The sequence below is a fragment of the Canis lupus genome, chromosome 13, assembly GCF_003254725.2.
Source record: "Canis lupus dingo isolate Sandy chromosome 13, ASM325472v2, whole genome shotgun sequence".
Lineage (NCBI taxonomy): Eukaryota > Metazoa > Chordata > Mammalia > Carnivora > Canidae > Canis > Canis lupus.
Window position 1 is genome coordinate 22224662 of NC_064255.1, and position 12104 is coordinate 22236765.

Genomic DNA, 12104 nt, shown 5'->3' on the forward strand with positions numbered 1-12104 from the left:
TGGGAGACTTCTGGGCAGGGAGATTTCATTATGATGATCCAGAGCTGGCAGGGGAGAAATTGGCTTTTCTGCCTTTCTCTAACGGGCTCTCAGGACACTTTCTCCTCCATATTCTCCTCCTCCTTTTCTTTCTCCATTTCACCCCAAACCTTCTGGTTCCCTCTTTACTAAAACATCTTGCCTTCTGAGTAGCAGAGAGATCCTAGGTATGGGACCTTAAAGACAGTCTGAAGGCTGAAAAGCAGAGGACCAACAGGATGACCAAGGTTTCCAATATGTTTATTCTCGTAGGTAACTGCTTTCCGGCCTGATAAACTGCCAAACATTTTCATAGGTAAAATCTCATTTCTCCCTATTTGACAAAATCTAGATTTGTCTTATTAGGAAGGTTCCATCAGTGTTCAGTGGGGGACGAAGAAGGGGGGTTAACTGCAAACAAATTCCTCTCCGTAACTTCTGGAGTCTTCAGAGGGCCAAAGGGTTGGGAGATTGACAGCACTGGCCTCATGCTCGTCCATTTCCTAAATACCTGGTTGCCCACCATTGAGTCCACTGACAACAGTGGAGAATATATCTACCTGAGGGAATTTGCTGAAGCCTCATCTCCTCTCTGGAACCATTCCTGACCCTCTTGGGAAAGACGGAAAACTTTCTGCCAATTGGGCATGGGGCCCAAGGTGGCCAATGGTTTGATTGCCCAAGACTGCGGGTTTCCTAGGATGCGAGATTTTCAGTGCTAAAACATCCTGAGCAAACCAGGATGGTTGGCCACCCAAGCTGGAGCTGACTTTGCAAGCTTCCAAGAGCCAATCATGTGCATCTCTTCCCAACTCTATGTTCATGTTAGTAACTTGAAATCAGTTGTGATTTCATATTTATGCTGTGGAAACAGGCACACGGTGCAAATTGGGGTTTTGTCCTCCACCCCCCATCAAGATCTGGTGAGACATTTTTCTAGCACACCAGTTTCTCCTTTGTGCTTTTACTCCATTCTAGAGATTTCTATCAGATCTCCTTAAGGTGCATTATTACACTTATTCATTAGTTTATCTCCCTCCCTAGACTGTAAGCCTCTTGGGACCAAGAACGATGGTCATATCTCCATCACTTTAAATGAGTAGGAATATTTGCATCATTTGGCAAGAAAAAGGGCTGAAAATAGGAAAAACATTAGCTTGAATCGGATCTTGATATGACTTACATATATATGCTGACCGTGTGTTCTTAAAATAGTGACATTTTTTTAGATTAAAAAAATGACCTTTCTTCTACTAAATTTGGGATTATTTATATGTTGGCATTTTGAGAACAGCTTTTGACGAAGATTAATATAGTCAGATCATTTCCCAGAAAGACAAACTTTCTCAGGCTATGCCCTCTGTGTTACACCTTAAGTTGGTGTGATAGTTACCCATCAAAGGTGACTCCAGGGTTGGGACCAGATCTAGTGCCCTAAGGTGGTAGGCACTATCATTTCTGAAGATACTGACAATATGATCAGAAGTACAAACCACGTGACTGACCCACTATGCACTGAGCTCTGCTATAGGAAGACTAAATGGAGCTGTCCTTTTGGAGCCTATACCCAAATAGGGGAGAGATGAGCAAATAGACTCATGATTGTTTCAATTAGTGACTTTCCGGCTGAGCACTGCTCATCTGGACAGGAAAACCAGCAGCTCAACAGCTTCAGTACTGGGTATTTCTGTAGGGAAGCCCTTTTCATTGTGGCCGCCAGAAGTTACTAATGGGCTAACAGCTTTTTGAGGGAAACTGCTGTCTCTAAGCTGCTGTTGTCACTATCAAGAGGACAAAGGTCAATCTTGAAGATGAGTTGGCTCTATTCTATGATAAGAAAGGCAATCATGTGAGGGACTCTCTAGGCCAGAGGGATAGGAACACACGGTTGTTGATAGAAATTCAGTCAGATGAAGGGGACCATCTCCCGCCCTATAGCCTTGCTTTTGCTAGGGTCTGTGGCTCATAAAGTCGTTTCCTACCAACTAGGAGCAATTATGCCTCTCTGGGGTCATTTGGCAATGTCTAGAGACATTTTTTTGTAGTCATAATAGGGGAGTGCTACTGGAATCTAGTCATAGACATGAGGGATTCTGCTAAACATCCTACAAGGCACAGAACAGCCCCTCAAAACAAAGAATTATCTGGTTCTAGTATCAATCGTGCCATAATCTAACATGATGAGGGTCTATGAATGGTTGTAATAATTCTATAAACATATTTCTTTAAAAGGTGTTGAGAAGGCTGGGATGCTGGTACAAATGGCACATAGGACCTGACTCAGGCAAGGTCCCCAGTGACAGAGAACGAATTACTGTAGTTACATAAAAGGGAGGATTAGAAGTGAATCATGATGTCTTTCTTCCCTTAATTTTTTTTCAAAGAAATTCCAGTGACAAATCTGAAAGATGAGTACCGGGACTAGGTAACTAGGAGTAGAATCTGAGTTAAAGTTGGTCCAAAGTGAGAAGCCTGTCCTCACTCTCTGCTTCTTTGTCTGCATCACAACTGTAGGCATCATGGCCTCAATCTGCAGAGTCTGCACCCGGCAGCCTGGGCTGATTCATTCTTGGGGGCCCTTGAGTACTATGTTGGGCTGGACAACTCAGAGTTTCTCCTAGAGGTAGAATTACATGCACTGTCTGGAAACAAGATTGTGTCCTAGGGAAAGTGACTGCCTTGAGGTTGTCCATAGATTGTTTGGGGAGTCAGAAACCTCTGAAGAGTGTTAAACCTCCAGATATCCAATTACTGCTGTATTGCATCAACGAAAGTGAACTTGGAGGAGAAGGTGGTCATGGGGAGGTGATAGCCATTCCTCAACCGTGAAAAGAATCATGCCTTCAAGAAGTTATGAAAAATGAAGCACTTTTCTCATTAGAAAAGAATTATCCATTTCCTTCTTCTGTTGCCAAAGGCTGTTTTTCTGCCAATTCAATGAGAGTATAAACTTGGGATTCATTGCTTGCAGGAAAAAAAAGAAGCAAGTGTACTCTGGGATCCTCAAGAGTCAATGATAAGTGGGTAGACAGAATTGAAAAGAGAAAATGCTGGGGGCTGAGCTGGGGCATTACGGCATTGAATGGTGCTGTGTAGAGGGCATAACCAACAGTATGTGAACAAGTTTTGATTTGCTAGAAAGGAAACAAGGTGAAATAGCTAAATTTGCTTTGAGCAAATTTCTGTCTCCATCAGAATCAAAACAATGGATGCTATTCTTTCCCCCTGGTAAGAGTTTAAATATGCATTGGATCCAACCCTATTAATTATTTCTTTAAAATTCTTTTAAACATTTTTAATCTTCCCACTGCAACGCTCCAAATCCCCATTCCAGGAAGGGTGAATTATTTGACTATCTTTCTCCCGATCTTTGGGTCTTCATTCTCTATTTCAGTCCATCCAATAGTAGCTGCAGGAGCAGTAGTAATATTAATAAAAATAATAGTTCTAAGAAAGCAATATCCCCGAACCCCAAGGACTGGTAAGGCCAACCTCCACCGCAGCGACACCCAAGGAGTAGGTACTTGACCCAAGCCAATCAGAATTTTTCCCTGACATATTATGGGTCCTTAGCAAAAGAAACTCTTTTCATTGGTGTTGTTAATCTGGAGCTATGTGGAACTCTCTGTGGTATCTGAACTATCTGAGGCCATGCCTCCTTCTCACCGACAACTTTTGCCTCCCACACCACTGGGAAAAAGAAAAAGTTCATTTTCAGTGGGAGAGAATGAGGCCAGCATACAGAAAGAAAGAGAGTGAGAGAGCGTGCTAGCTGACAAGATGATTTCCCCAGCCCCAGGGATGAACCATGATTCATGGCTCTCCTCTCCCCCTTGGTCAGTGATTGGTCTGGGGATGGGCTTTTGACCAACTCTGGCAACTGAGCCAGAACAGGATGCCTGCTTGGGGCTTCCATAAAAGATTTTCTCATTGATAGGGGAGTGGTACATAAGAAGAAAGGCACTTTTTTCCTCTATCTCCTTCCTTCTTACTTGTGATCCTATCATGTGAGATCACGAACTTAAACACAGACCATTATCTTGTACCTATGAGGGGAGTTGTTGCCAGCACGTCAGGGGTGGCAGGGAAAGGCAGACATGGCATGAGTCCTTCATGATGAACCCGCCCCTGGAGTCCCCTCCTTTCAGACTGCGTGTGAGGGCTACTAATGAAATGTCACTGTTATTTAAGCCACTCTTGGTTCTGTAGTCTGCTACTTGTAATCAAACACATATTGACTTGAAAACAAGATAAACAAAAAAAATAAACAACAACAAAAAAGAAAACAAGATAAACAAAATAACTATGAATTCATACTCCAAACTACCTCAAGCCCAGACGTCTCTCTTGAGCCTCACAGCCAGCTACCTGCTAAGCATTACACCCAGGTGTCACAGGTATCTCAAACTCAACATGTCCCAAAACCAAACTCATTCTCAAACAGCGTGAACCTCCACTTTCCCTCATCCCCAGGAGGCACCCCGTTCATCTGAGTACACAAGACAGGTACCTGGGAGTCACTCTGTAAGTCCTCCTTGTCCCTCACATACCTGGCAAGTTAGTCATCCAGTTATATCTCTTTGACCTTCCAATCTGTCCTCTCTCCAGTCCCATTGCCACTGTTTTAGTTGGGAGCAGGGGTTCATCATCTTTCTCCAGGGCCACTGCCTCCCAATTGTTTTAATTTGCCTTTGGTCATGTTTCTCTCCAAAACTTTTTTTACTGGCTTCCAACATGGTCCATCCAAAGTACAGCTCTGATCTGTCCTTGCCTTGTCTGAGATCAGTTAGGGCCTGTTGCCTAAGATGCTGGTTCTCAAAGTGTGGTCCCCGGACCAGCAACATCAGCATCACCAGGTAACTTGTGGGAAATGCAAATTCTCGGGCCCCACTCTAAAGTATCTACTGAATCAGACACTCTGGGGATAGGGGCCAGCTCTCTGTTTTAAACAAGCCTTCCAAAGGAATCTGATGAGCAAAGTTTAGAAACCACTACTGGCCTGAAGCAATAAAACCCAATTTCCTTGGTATAGTAGGTTGAATAGTATCCCCCAGATTCTTGTCTACTTGGAACCTCAGAATGTGACCTTACTTGGAAATAGAATCTTTGTTGATGTAATTAGTACAGGATCATGGATGAGATCATCCTGGATTTAGAATGGATCCTAAACCCAGTGGCCGGGGTCCTTTTAAGAAGAAGAGAAACAGAAATGCCCACAGAGGAGAAGGCCATGTGAAGAGGGAGGCAGAGAGACTGAGCTGCTTCTGTGCCAAGCCAAGAAATGCAACGCCTGAGGCCACCAGAGGCAAGAAAGAATTCTTCCCCACAGCCTTCAGAGGCAACAGTAGCCTTGCTAACACCTTGATTTCAAATCCTTATACTCCAGAACTTGAAGAGAATATATTTCCATTGTCTTAAGCCACCCTGTTTGTGGAATGCCTGGGTGGTTCAGTTGGTTAAGCGTCTGCTTTCAGCTCAGGTCATGATCCCAGTGTTCTGGGATGGAGCTCCACATTGGGCTCTCCACTCAGAGGGGTATCTGCTTGTCCCTCTCCCTCTCCCCCTGCTCATGCTCTCTCTTGCTTGTTCTCTCTCTCCCAAATAAATAAATAAAATCTTTAAAAAAATCCACCCAGTTGTGATACTTTGCATATTAGCCCTAGGATACTAATACACTTTGCATAGCAAACAAGGGCCTTTGGGTCTCACCTCTGGGCATCTGTGCCTCGGCCTCCTGTTCAGGGATCTTTCTATCAAAAATATGTATGGCACACCTGTTACGTGTCAAGCCCCAGAGATAGAGCCCTGAGTAAGAGGCAGTGTCTGCCTTGCAGAAGCTCCCAGCCCAGGGGGAGGGGCTAGCAGCTGCACAGGCAGGTGATGCTTAATGCATTAAGTGCTTTGTCCGGGGTGGGAGCATGAGAGCTGTACTTCCGGCAGCACTACCCTTCTTGTACCTCTTTGCACGTATTCCAGCACTATAAAGAATGCCCTTCTCCATGTTAGGAGCCTCTTCTACTCTCTCCTCCCACCCAGAATCAGTTCCTCTTCTGTCCAAGTTTTGGACATGTTTCTATTAATGCATCCATCACACCTCATTTTAGCTATTTGTTTGCCTCCCTTGCTAGACTGTGAGTAATTTTAAGGGCATGGACTATGGTCTTTTATTCCTCTTTTTATCTATAGAGCCAGTACCTGGCTTGTAGGAGTTTCTTTAAAAGAATATGTTGAACTGATGGGAAGGATGAAGAAGCTTCCTTCCTCCACTGGCGGAGGGGCTCTTGAGCTGCCTCTTCTCTGTGCAGTGCTAAGATGAGTGGTGGGAGAGTGCAGCCCCGGTTCAGGTGGACGGAGCAGAATGGGGTAGCTCCCTGGGCTGCATTTGGTGTGCCTGGTCCCGGAGGAGGGTGTCAGACTAAGCAGGCTTTAAAGACCATCATCCGGGGATCTCTGCAGCTTGAGTGATGGGAGCGCTTTGTAAGCCAAAGCTGGGCCAGAGCTCCAGGCTACTTCCATGAGAGGCTTTTGCTTCAACATTGGATTCTCACACTTGAGTGAACCTCAGAATCACCTGGAGGAATTGTTCAGCTGTAGTTGCAGGGCCCTAGCCCCAGAATTTCTGATTCTGTAGATGTGGAGTGGGGCCTGGTGATTTGCATTCCTAACAAGATCCTAGGGTGTCCTGATGATGGTCTGCGGACTGCATTTGGGCACTTTCCTACACTAGAGGAACACCTGACATTAGTAGGAGAACCTGACATGGTTCTCAAATTTGGGTATGTTAGAATCACTTGGGGTTTTTTAAAAAAATACAGACACAGGGACCTTACTCACACATTGGTCTGGGGCTGTTCCTGGTCATAGGGATTTGGACTGCATGTGAGCAAAACATTGGTTTGAGTAAGGCTGACTTATAAAAGATAATGAATTGATGAATTCATCAAACTTTGATCAAGCATTTGCTATGTGCCAGGTTTTGTGTGAGTCATGGAGGTACAAAGATGAACAAGATATAGTCCCACCCCCAGTGGGCCATCAGTCCAGTGTGGGGGAGATGTGTGAACAGATCGTTCTAAAAATCACATGGAAGGAGAGTAGTGGCATTACATGCAGGGTAGCATGGAAGCACTAAGGAAGAGCATCAAATCCAGATAGGGGGTTAGGAGAGAAGAAGGAAGCTCAAGAATGGGGATAAAGAGAAGGTAATGATCCAGTTCAATCATTTTAGAAATCCCAGTTAGTTAGCTTTTAATTGGTATAATGTGTGTGAAGAACTTCTACCTAAATCCCAAGCTATGCTTCATCTCTCACTAGACAAATTAACCTCATCTCTCCTTGCTTCACTTTCCCCACTTTTCCAAGGGGAAAATAATACTACCTCCCTCACAGAATTGTGTGAGGACTGAAGGACACATGTATGCAGGGTGCTTGGTAGAGTGACAGGCTGCACACTTCATGTGCACAGCCTGTGCCCCCGCAGCAGCTCAGGGTCTAGCAAGCACTTGAGACATGTCAGTGATCATCAGCATCCTTTCAGGAGGCTGCCTGGAGACCTCCACCCATGCCCCCCATCCTGGGAGTCTTGGTTCTTGCTGCTGTGCAGCAGAGCGAGCAAGTACCAGCTTCCATCCCCTATACCACGTGGCCCCAGGCTCCCTCCGCTTTAAAGCTCGTGTGTCAGTTTCTCGGTTCCCACATTCTTCCTTCTGCCAGTGTACTTGCCAGTCCTTGGCAACCTATTTTGCACCTCTTTAAAAATGACTGCTTTTTATCTACTGTAGACAAGAAACCCCTCTCCAAAGCCAAGGCTGTGTGATTGGGTCTAGAATGCAGCCAGCTTTGAGCGGGAGGCTTGTTTTTAAATGAAGAACGTATGCTTTACTGCCTGTCACGGTTTGATATCAGAGGGGCCCTTTGTGTTTCCTCCAATGAGTCATGGTGGTGTTCCGAAGGACAAATTTTCTGGGATAAAAGATTTCCTGATAGGAGACCTGCAGGGTCTGGGCTGGTTTCTGCTTGGTTTCTCTCACTAATTCTTCTTTGGGGTCTGGAATCACACTTCAAGGCACTCTCTTGGTGAAAACCATACTTACTTTATCCCACATTCCCAGTCACATTTTTCCTTGCCTCCAGAACCTACCTTCTTTTCTCAGGCATCTGGACTGAGTCCCACCTGCTGTGTGGCTCCTGGGTGTTCCTAATCCACCTGCATCTGAGCTTGCCTGTTGCCCTGTTACAAGTCCTGAACTGTTTTCCATTTTAGACAATATTGATGTTGGCTAAATATTGGCACAAGCAAGTCATAAATGTGGCATGTTCACAAACGTCGTGGCAGATCGCTGAGCAGGTGTTCTAACATTGACAAGTTGGTTTTCGCTTATGGGCACTTAAAATGACACCTGCTATCATCGGTGGTATGCCGATCTGTTCTCGGAAGAATTGTGTTATGCTCCAGTTCAGCGTTTCTCAAACTCAGCTGCACGTTTAGCACCACCCAGGGGGGATTTGCAAATCCCAGTGCCCAGACAGATCACCAGACCAGTTGATTCAGACTCGCCGGTGGTGGGGCTCAGGCTTCAGTGGTTTTTACAACTCCGCAGGTGGTGCCAATGTGCAGCCAAATGTGTGAACTTGTTTCCTATTTTAGTGCTTCTCAGACTGTACTGCATATAAGAATCGCTTGGAGATCTTGTTAAAATGCAGATCTGCTTCAGGAGGTCTTCATGGGCCTGGGACTCTGCATTTCTAACAACACCCAGGTAATGTAGATGCAGCTACTAATCCAGAGACCACACTTTGAGGAACAAGGCAAATCATTCCTAGTGTCTATTCATCAGCCTTGAAAAGACTTTTCCAGAAATTATAAATCCTCCTGAGTTTGTGATTATTTCCACATTTGTCCACAGCCTCCCTAAGTCTTGCCCCCTCTCTATTGCTCTGCCCATACCCTACAGCCATACTCTAGTGGTGAAGGGATTTCACTATTGATCTCAATTCTATATTTTCCTCTAGAGAGTGATTCTCCTGAAAACAACCCGCACAAGAGAATAGAAGAGTCATCTCACTAAACCTAAGCAGATTTTCCTGTGGATCTTATTTTTCTGTGGCTGCACAAAGCTCATTGAGCACAAGGACACGTCCTCTAGGCTAAGCAAACTCTGAACATTGTGTGATTTACCAAGTGATAGTCACCCTCTATCTTGGTTATTTCTGCTCCAAATAGGTTAGTCACAATTACTATGTCTTCAGTTGAAAGAAATCATTAATGATGGCAAAAGGATTGGAGGAAAGCACAAAGTAAAAAAGTAATTTTCAGTTTTCAGAATTGGCTAGGAAGGCCTCTATATCACAGTTCCTAGGAAAATGTAATTTCCTGGCCAATATCCTACTGGCATTGGAGTATTGTTTGTCAAGCAGTTGTCTGCGGATCTCAGTCTATGGACTTATTTTAGGGAATTCGTAACTTTCCTGGTGGACTTTTAAAATATGTATTTACTAAATACATAAACGTAAAACTTAATTACTTAAACATGAATAAAAAGTGCATTGAATCATTAGGATGACCAAGTCCTGGCACACTACTTCAACACCTGCATTTGCGTTTCTCTTTATGATTGTATATACACCAAACAGCCATATTTTAATTGTTGCAAGCCAGTGATAAAAGAACAGAGAACAGAGGAAGGTTTAGTACAAAAATCATGCATTTTAGCCAAGAGAAGTCCTGATTATTTTATAAGGAGTCCTACAAACAAAAGTGTCTCACTTTTAGATAGAGAAACATTATAGGAGAACTAAGAAGTCACACACCATGTTATATTTTAAACATGCTGCAACACAAAAGAAACCACATTATAGCAATCAGGACCATTTTTTTTTTTTTACACTGACTGTGGCCATTTTATCTCAGCAAAATAACATTGTCTATTATACTCTATCCATTACATGCATCTGCTTGCACATTCTGATCTTGTATTTTACTAGTATCTAGTTTTCTATATTTGTTTTGGTTGTGCAGTTGCTCCAGAACTGGAAACGTTGTTATTTGAAGTTTGTACATACTCAAGTTGTCTTCTAAGGCAAATGATTTAAGTCACTACCAGGACGATTCTCTGTCCTTGAAGGTTTTGCATTTACTTATTCAGAAACACAATCTTAGAACATATTCATTCCTTGTGCCATGTTAAATTCCCATTTACGTTTTCTAAAATGTCACAGTGGTCATACTGTGGTAAAATGCCCTCCACTGTAAGGCATAACGAAGAGGACGCTATTGGGCATGGAAGCTGAGCTCCTCCATTACCTTTTTACATTAGCTGCAAACGTTGTAACAAATATTTTCCAAGGGAAGATTTCCCTGCCTGGAAGTAACACCTATTGATGACATTTTTCAGGCTGGAGGATTGTGGAGGGTCCCATATGACACAGTCATTGGTGAGCAATACTGGGCCCCTGAGAGAGCCCAGTCATACTTATGATTTGGAGGGAAAATTGAGTGCTTACAGGCTGTTGGGCCTCTGGCTCTCCACTCCCTGATGGGTGGCTGAGAGGCTGCACGGCTGCTGAGGGTTGGATGTCCCCTTTGGGCAACTGTTGACTGCCTTCTGAGAGGGAGTAAGACTGGCTCTGAGGATTCAAAAAAAGAAATACATAAAAATGCTAGACCACTCATACAAGCCAGTTGCCCCATGGGGATGACACTCAAAGATGGAAACATCTTCCTAAACTGCTGTGGCAGGGGCCCTCTGCAGCTATCAGAAGTACCTTCAAAGTAGGCTTTAGTATCTCCAAAAGATGTAATGAATGGAAGGCTCCTAATCTTGGCTAGCAAAAAAAAAAAAAAAAAATGTTACCTACAGAAGATTTTAAATATGACACCTCCCTGAAGACGTTATTTGTAGGCTTACAACCACTGAGGGAAAGTTTAATTTACAGCAAAGGAAAAAAATCTTATAATCAAAGTTATAGTTTACAGAAAATTTTAGAGTTTTATTCTCTTTGTTCCTAACTTACTTAGAATAAATCATTGTTGCCGTGGGAAGCTATAGTAAGTAGAACAAGACCTTACTACAATGCTTATTGCAACAGCTTTAGATATGTATTTTTCAATGTAAAAAAAAAAAAAAATCAAGATTTAACTCTGACCTGCCTTGCACATTGTTGATTCCAAATGGTAGTATTTTAGTTAGTTTTGAGTCGTTAATAATTTATAGACACAGTATTCACATGGGCCTAGACATTTCAGGAAAACAACAACAAATAAACCCCAAACATCAAGTCCATTTCCTGGATATCTGCAAACATCTGAATGCTTGATGCTGCTTAGAAATAATACTAGAATATTTTTACCTTTCAGCCCAGATTATATAGCCTTGTAGGAATACTTTTACCTTAGTCTATGGATATTTGCAACATGAACCTATCTTCCCCACAAAACTCTGATGGGCATAGTCTGCGAGTCTGAGTCTGCAAGGTTTTGTGCAACTTCGCCACAAGTAACACCTTTAATCATACAGTCCACAAATACATATTAACCATTTGCTCTGTGCTGGGCACTATTTACTTGTTTTAAATACTTCTTGTTTTAAATACTTCCCTCCTAAGAGATTTTTTCCTAATGGAGAAAAAGTATATTCCAAGTGCATTTTAAAAGCATGGTATGCTGTTGTGAAAACCAACAATACGTAGTAATCACAATGATAAAATATAAAATCATGATTTCATAATTTAAATTTCTCCACATGCTAACTAAAATGAAAACTTTGACTCCCAAAGATAATAAATACTTACATGACGATTGCCCATTTTCGTTTTTCTAAGACAGTTGTTCTGTATTTCATTAGGAGATCAGTTCTCCTACAGGCCAAGTTTATAATAGTTTTCCCAGGGTGTAATATCTCTTGAGTTTAATAAGTAACTTTTGGTATTGAATTTGAATACATTGTTGGGGATGGGATGGGTAGGGAGTGGTGATAGCTACAAATGAGCTTAGCCTTCCCAAGCTGTATTTCTAGGCCATCTTTCCAAAGTAAAATATTTATTAACACGTCAAGTATAGGCTTTTAAAGTGAATAGTTTATTCTCTA

General features: G+C 42.9%; 1 protein-coding gene across 3 annotated transcripts in view; it reads right to left on the reverse strand.

The window, feature by feature from the left end:
- ANXA13 (annexin A13) overlaps window positions 1–11961 on the reverse strand; it is a 50215-nt gene extending 38254 nt beyond the window's left edge. For 2 of the 3 annotated variants that reach the window (XM_025451059.3, XM_049092700.1), the window contains exons 1-2: window positions 11809–11961; window positions 10522–10644 (exon numbers count right to left, since the gene is read on the reverse strand). In XM_025451059.3, coding sequence (XP_025306844.2) covers window positions 10522–10644; window positions 11809–11823 — 138 coding nt within the window. In that variant the 5' untranslated portion in view covers window positions 11824–11961. The remainder of the gene's footprint in view (window positions 1–10521; window positions 10645–11808) is intronic. The other variant, XM_049092702.1, reaches the window with a different exon arrangement.
- Between the last annotated feature and the right edge of the window lie 143 nt (window positions 11962–12104).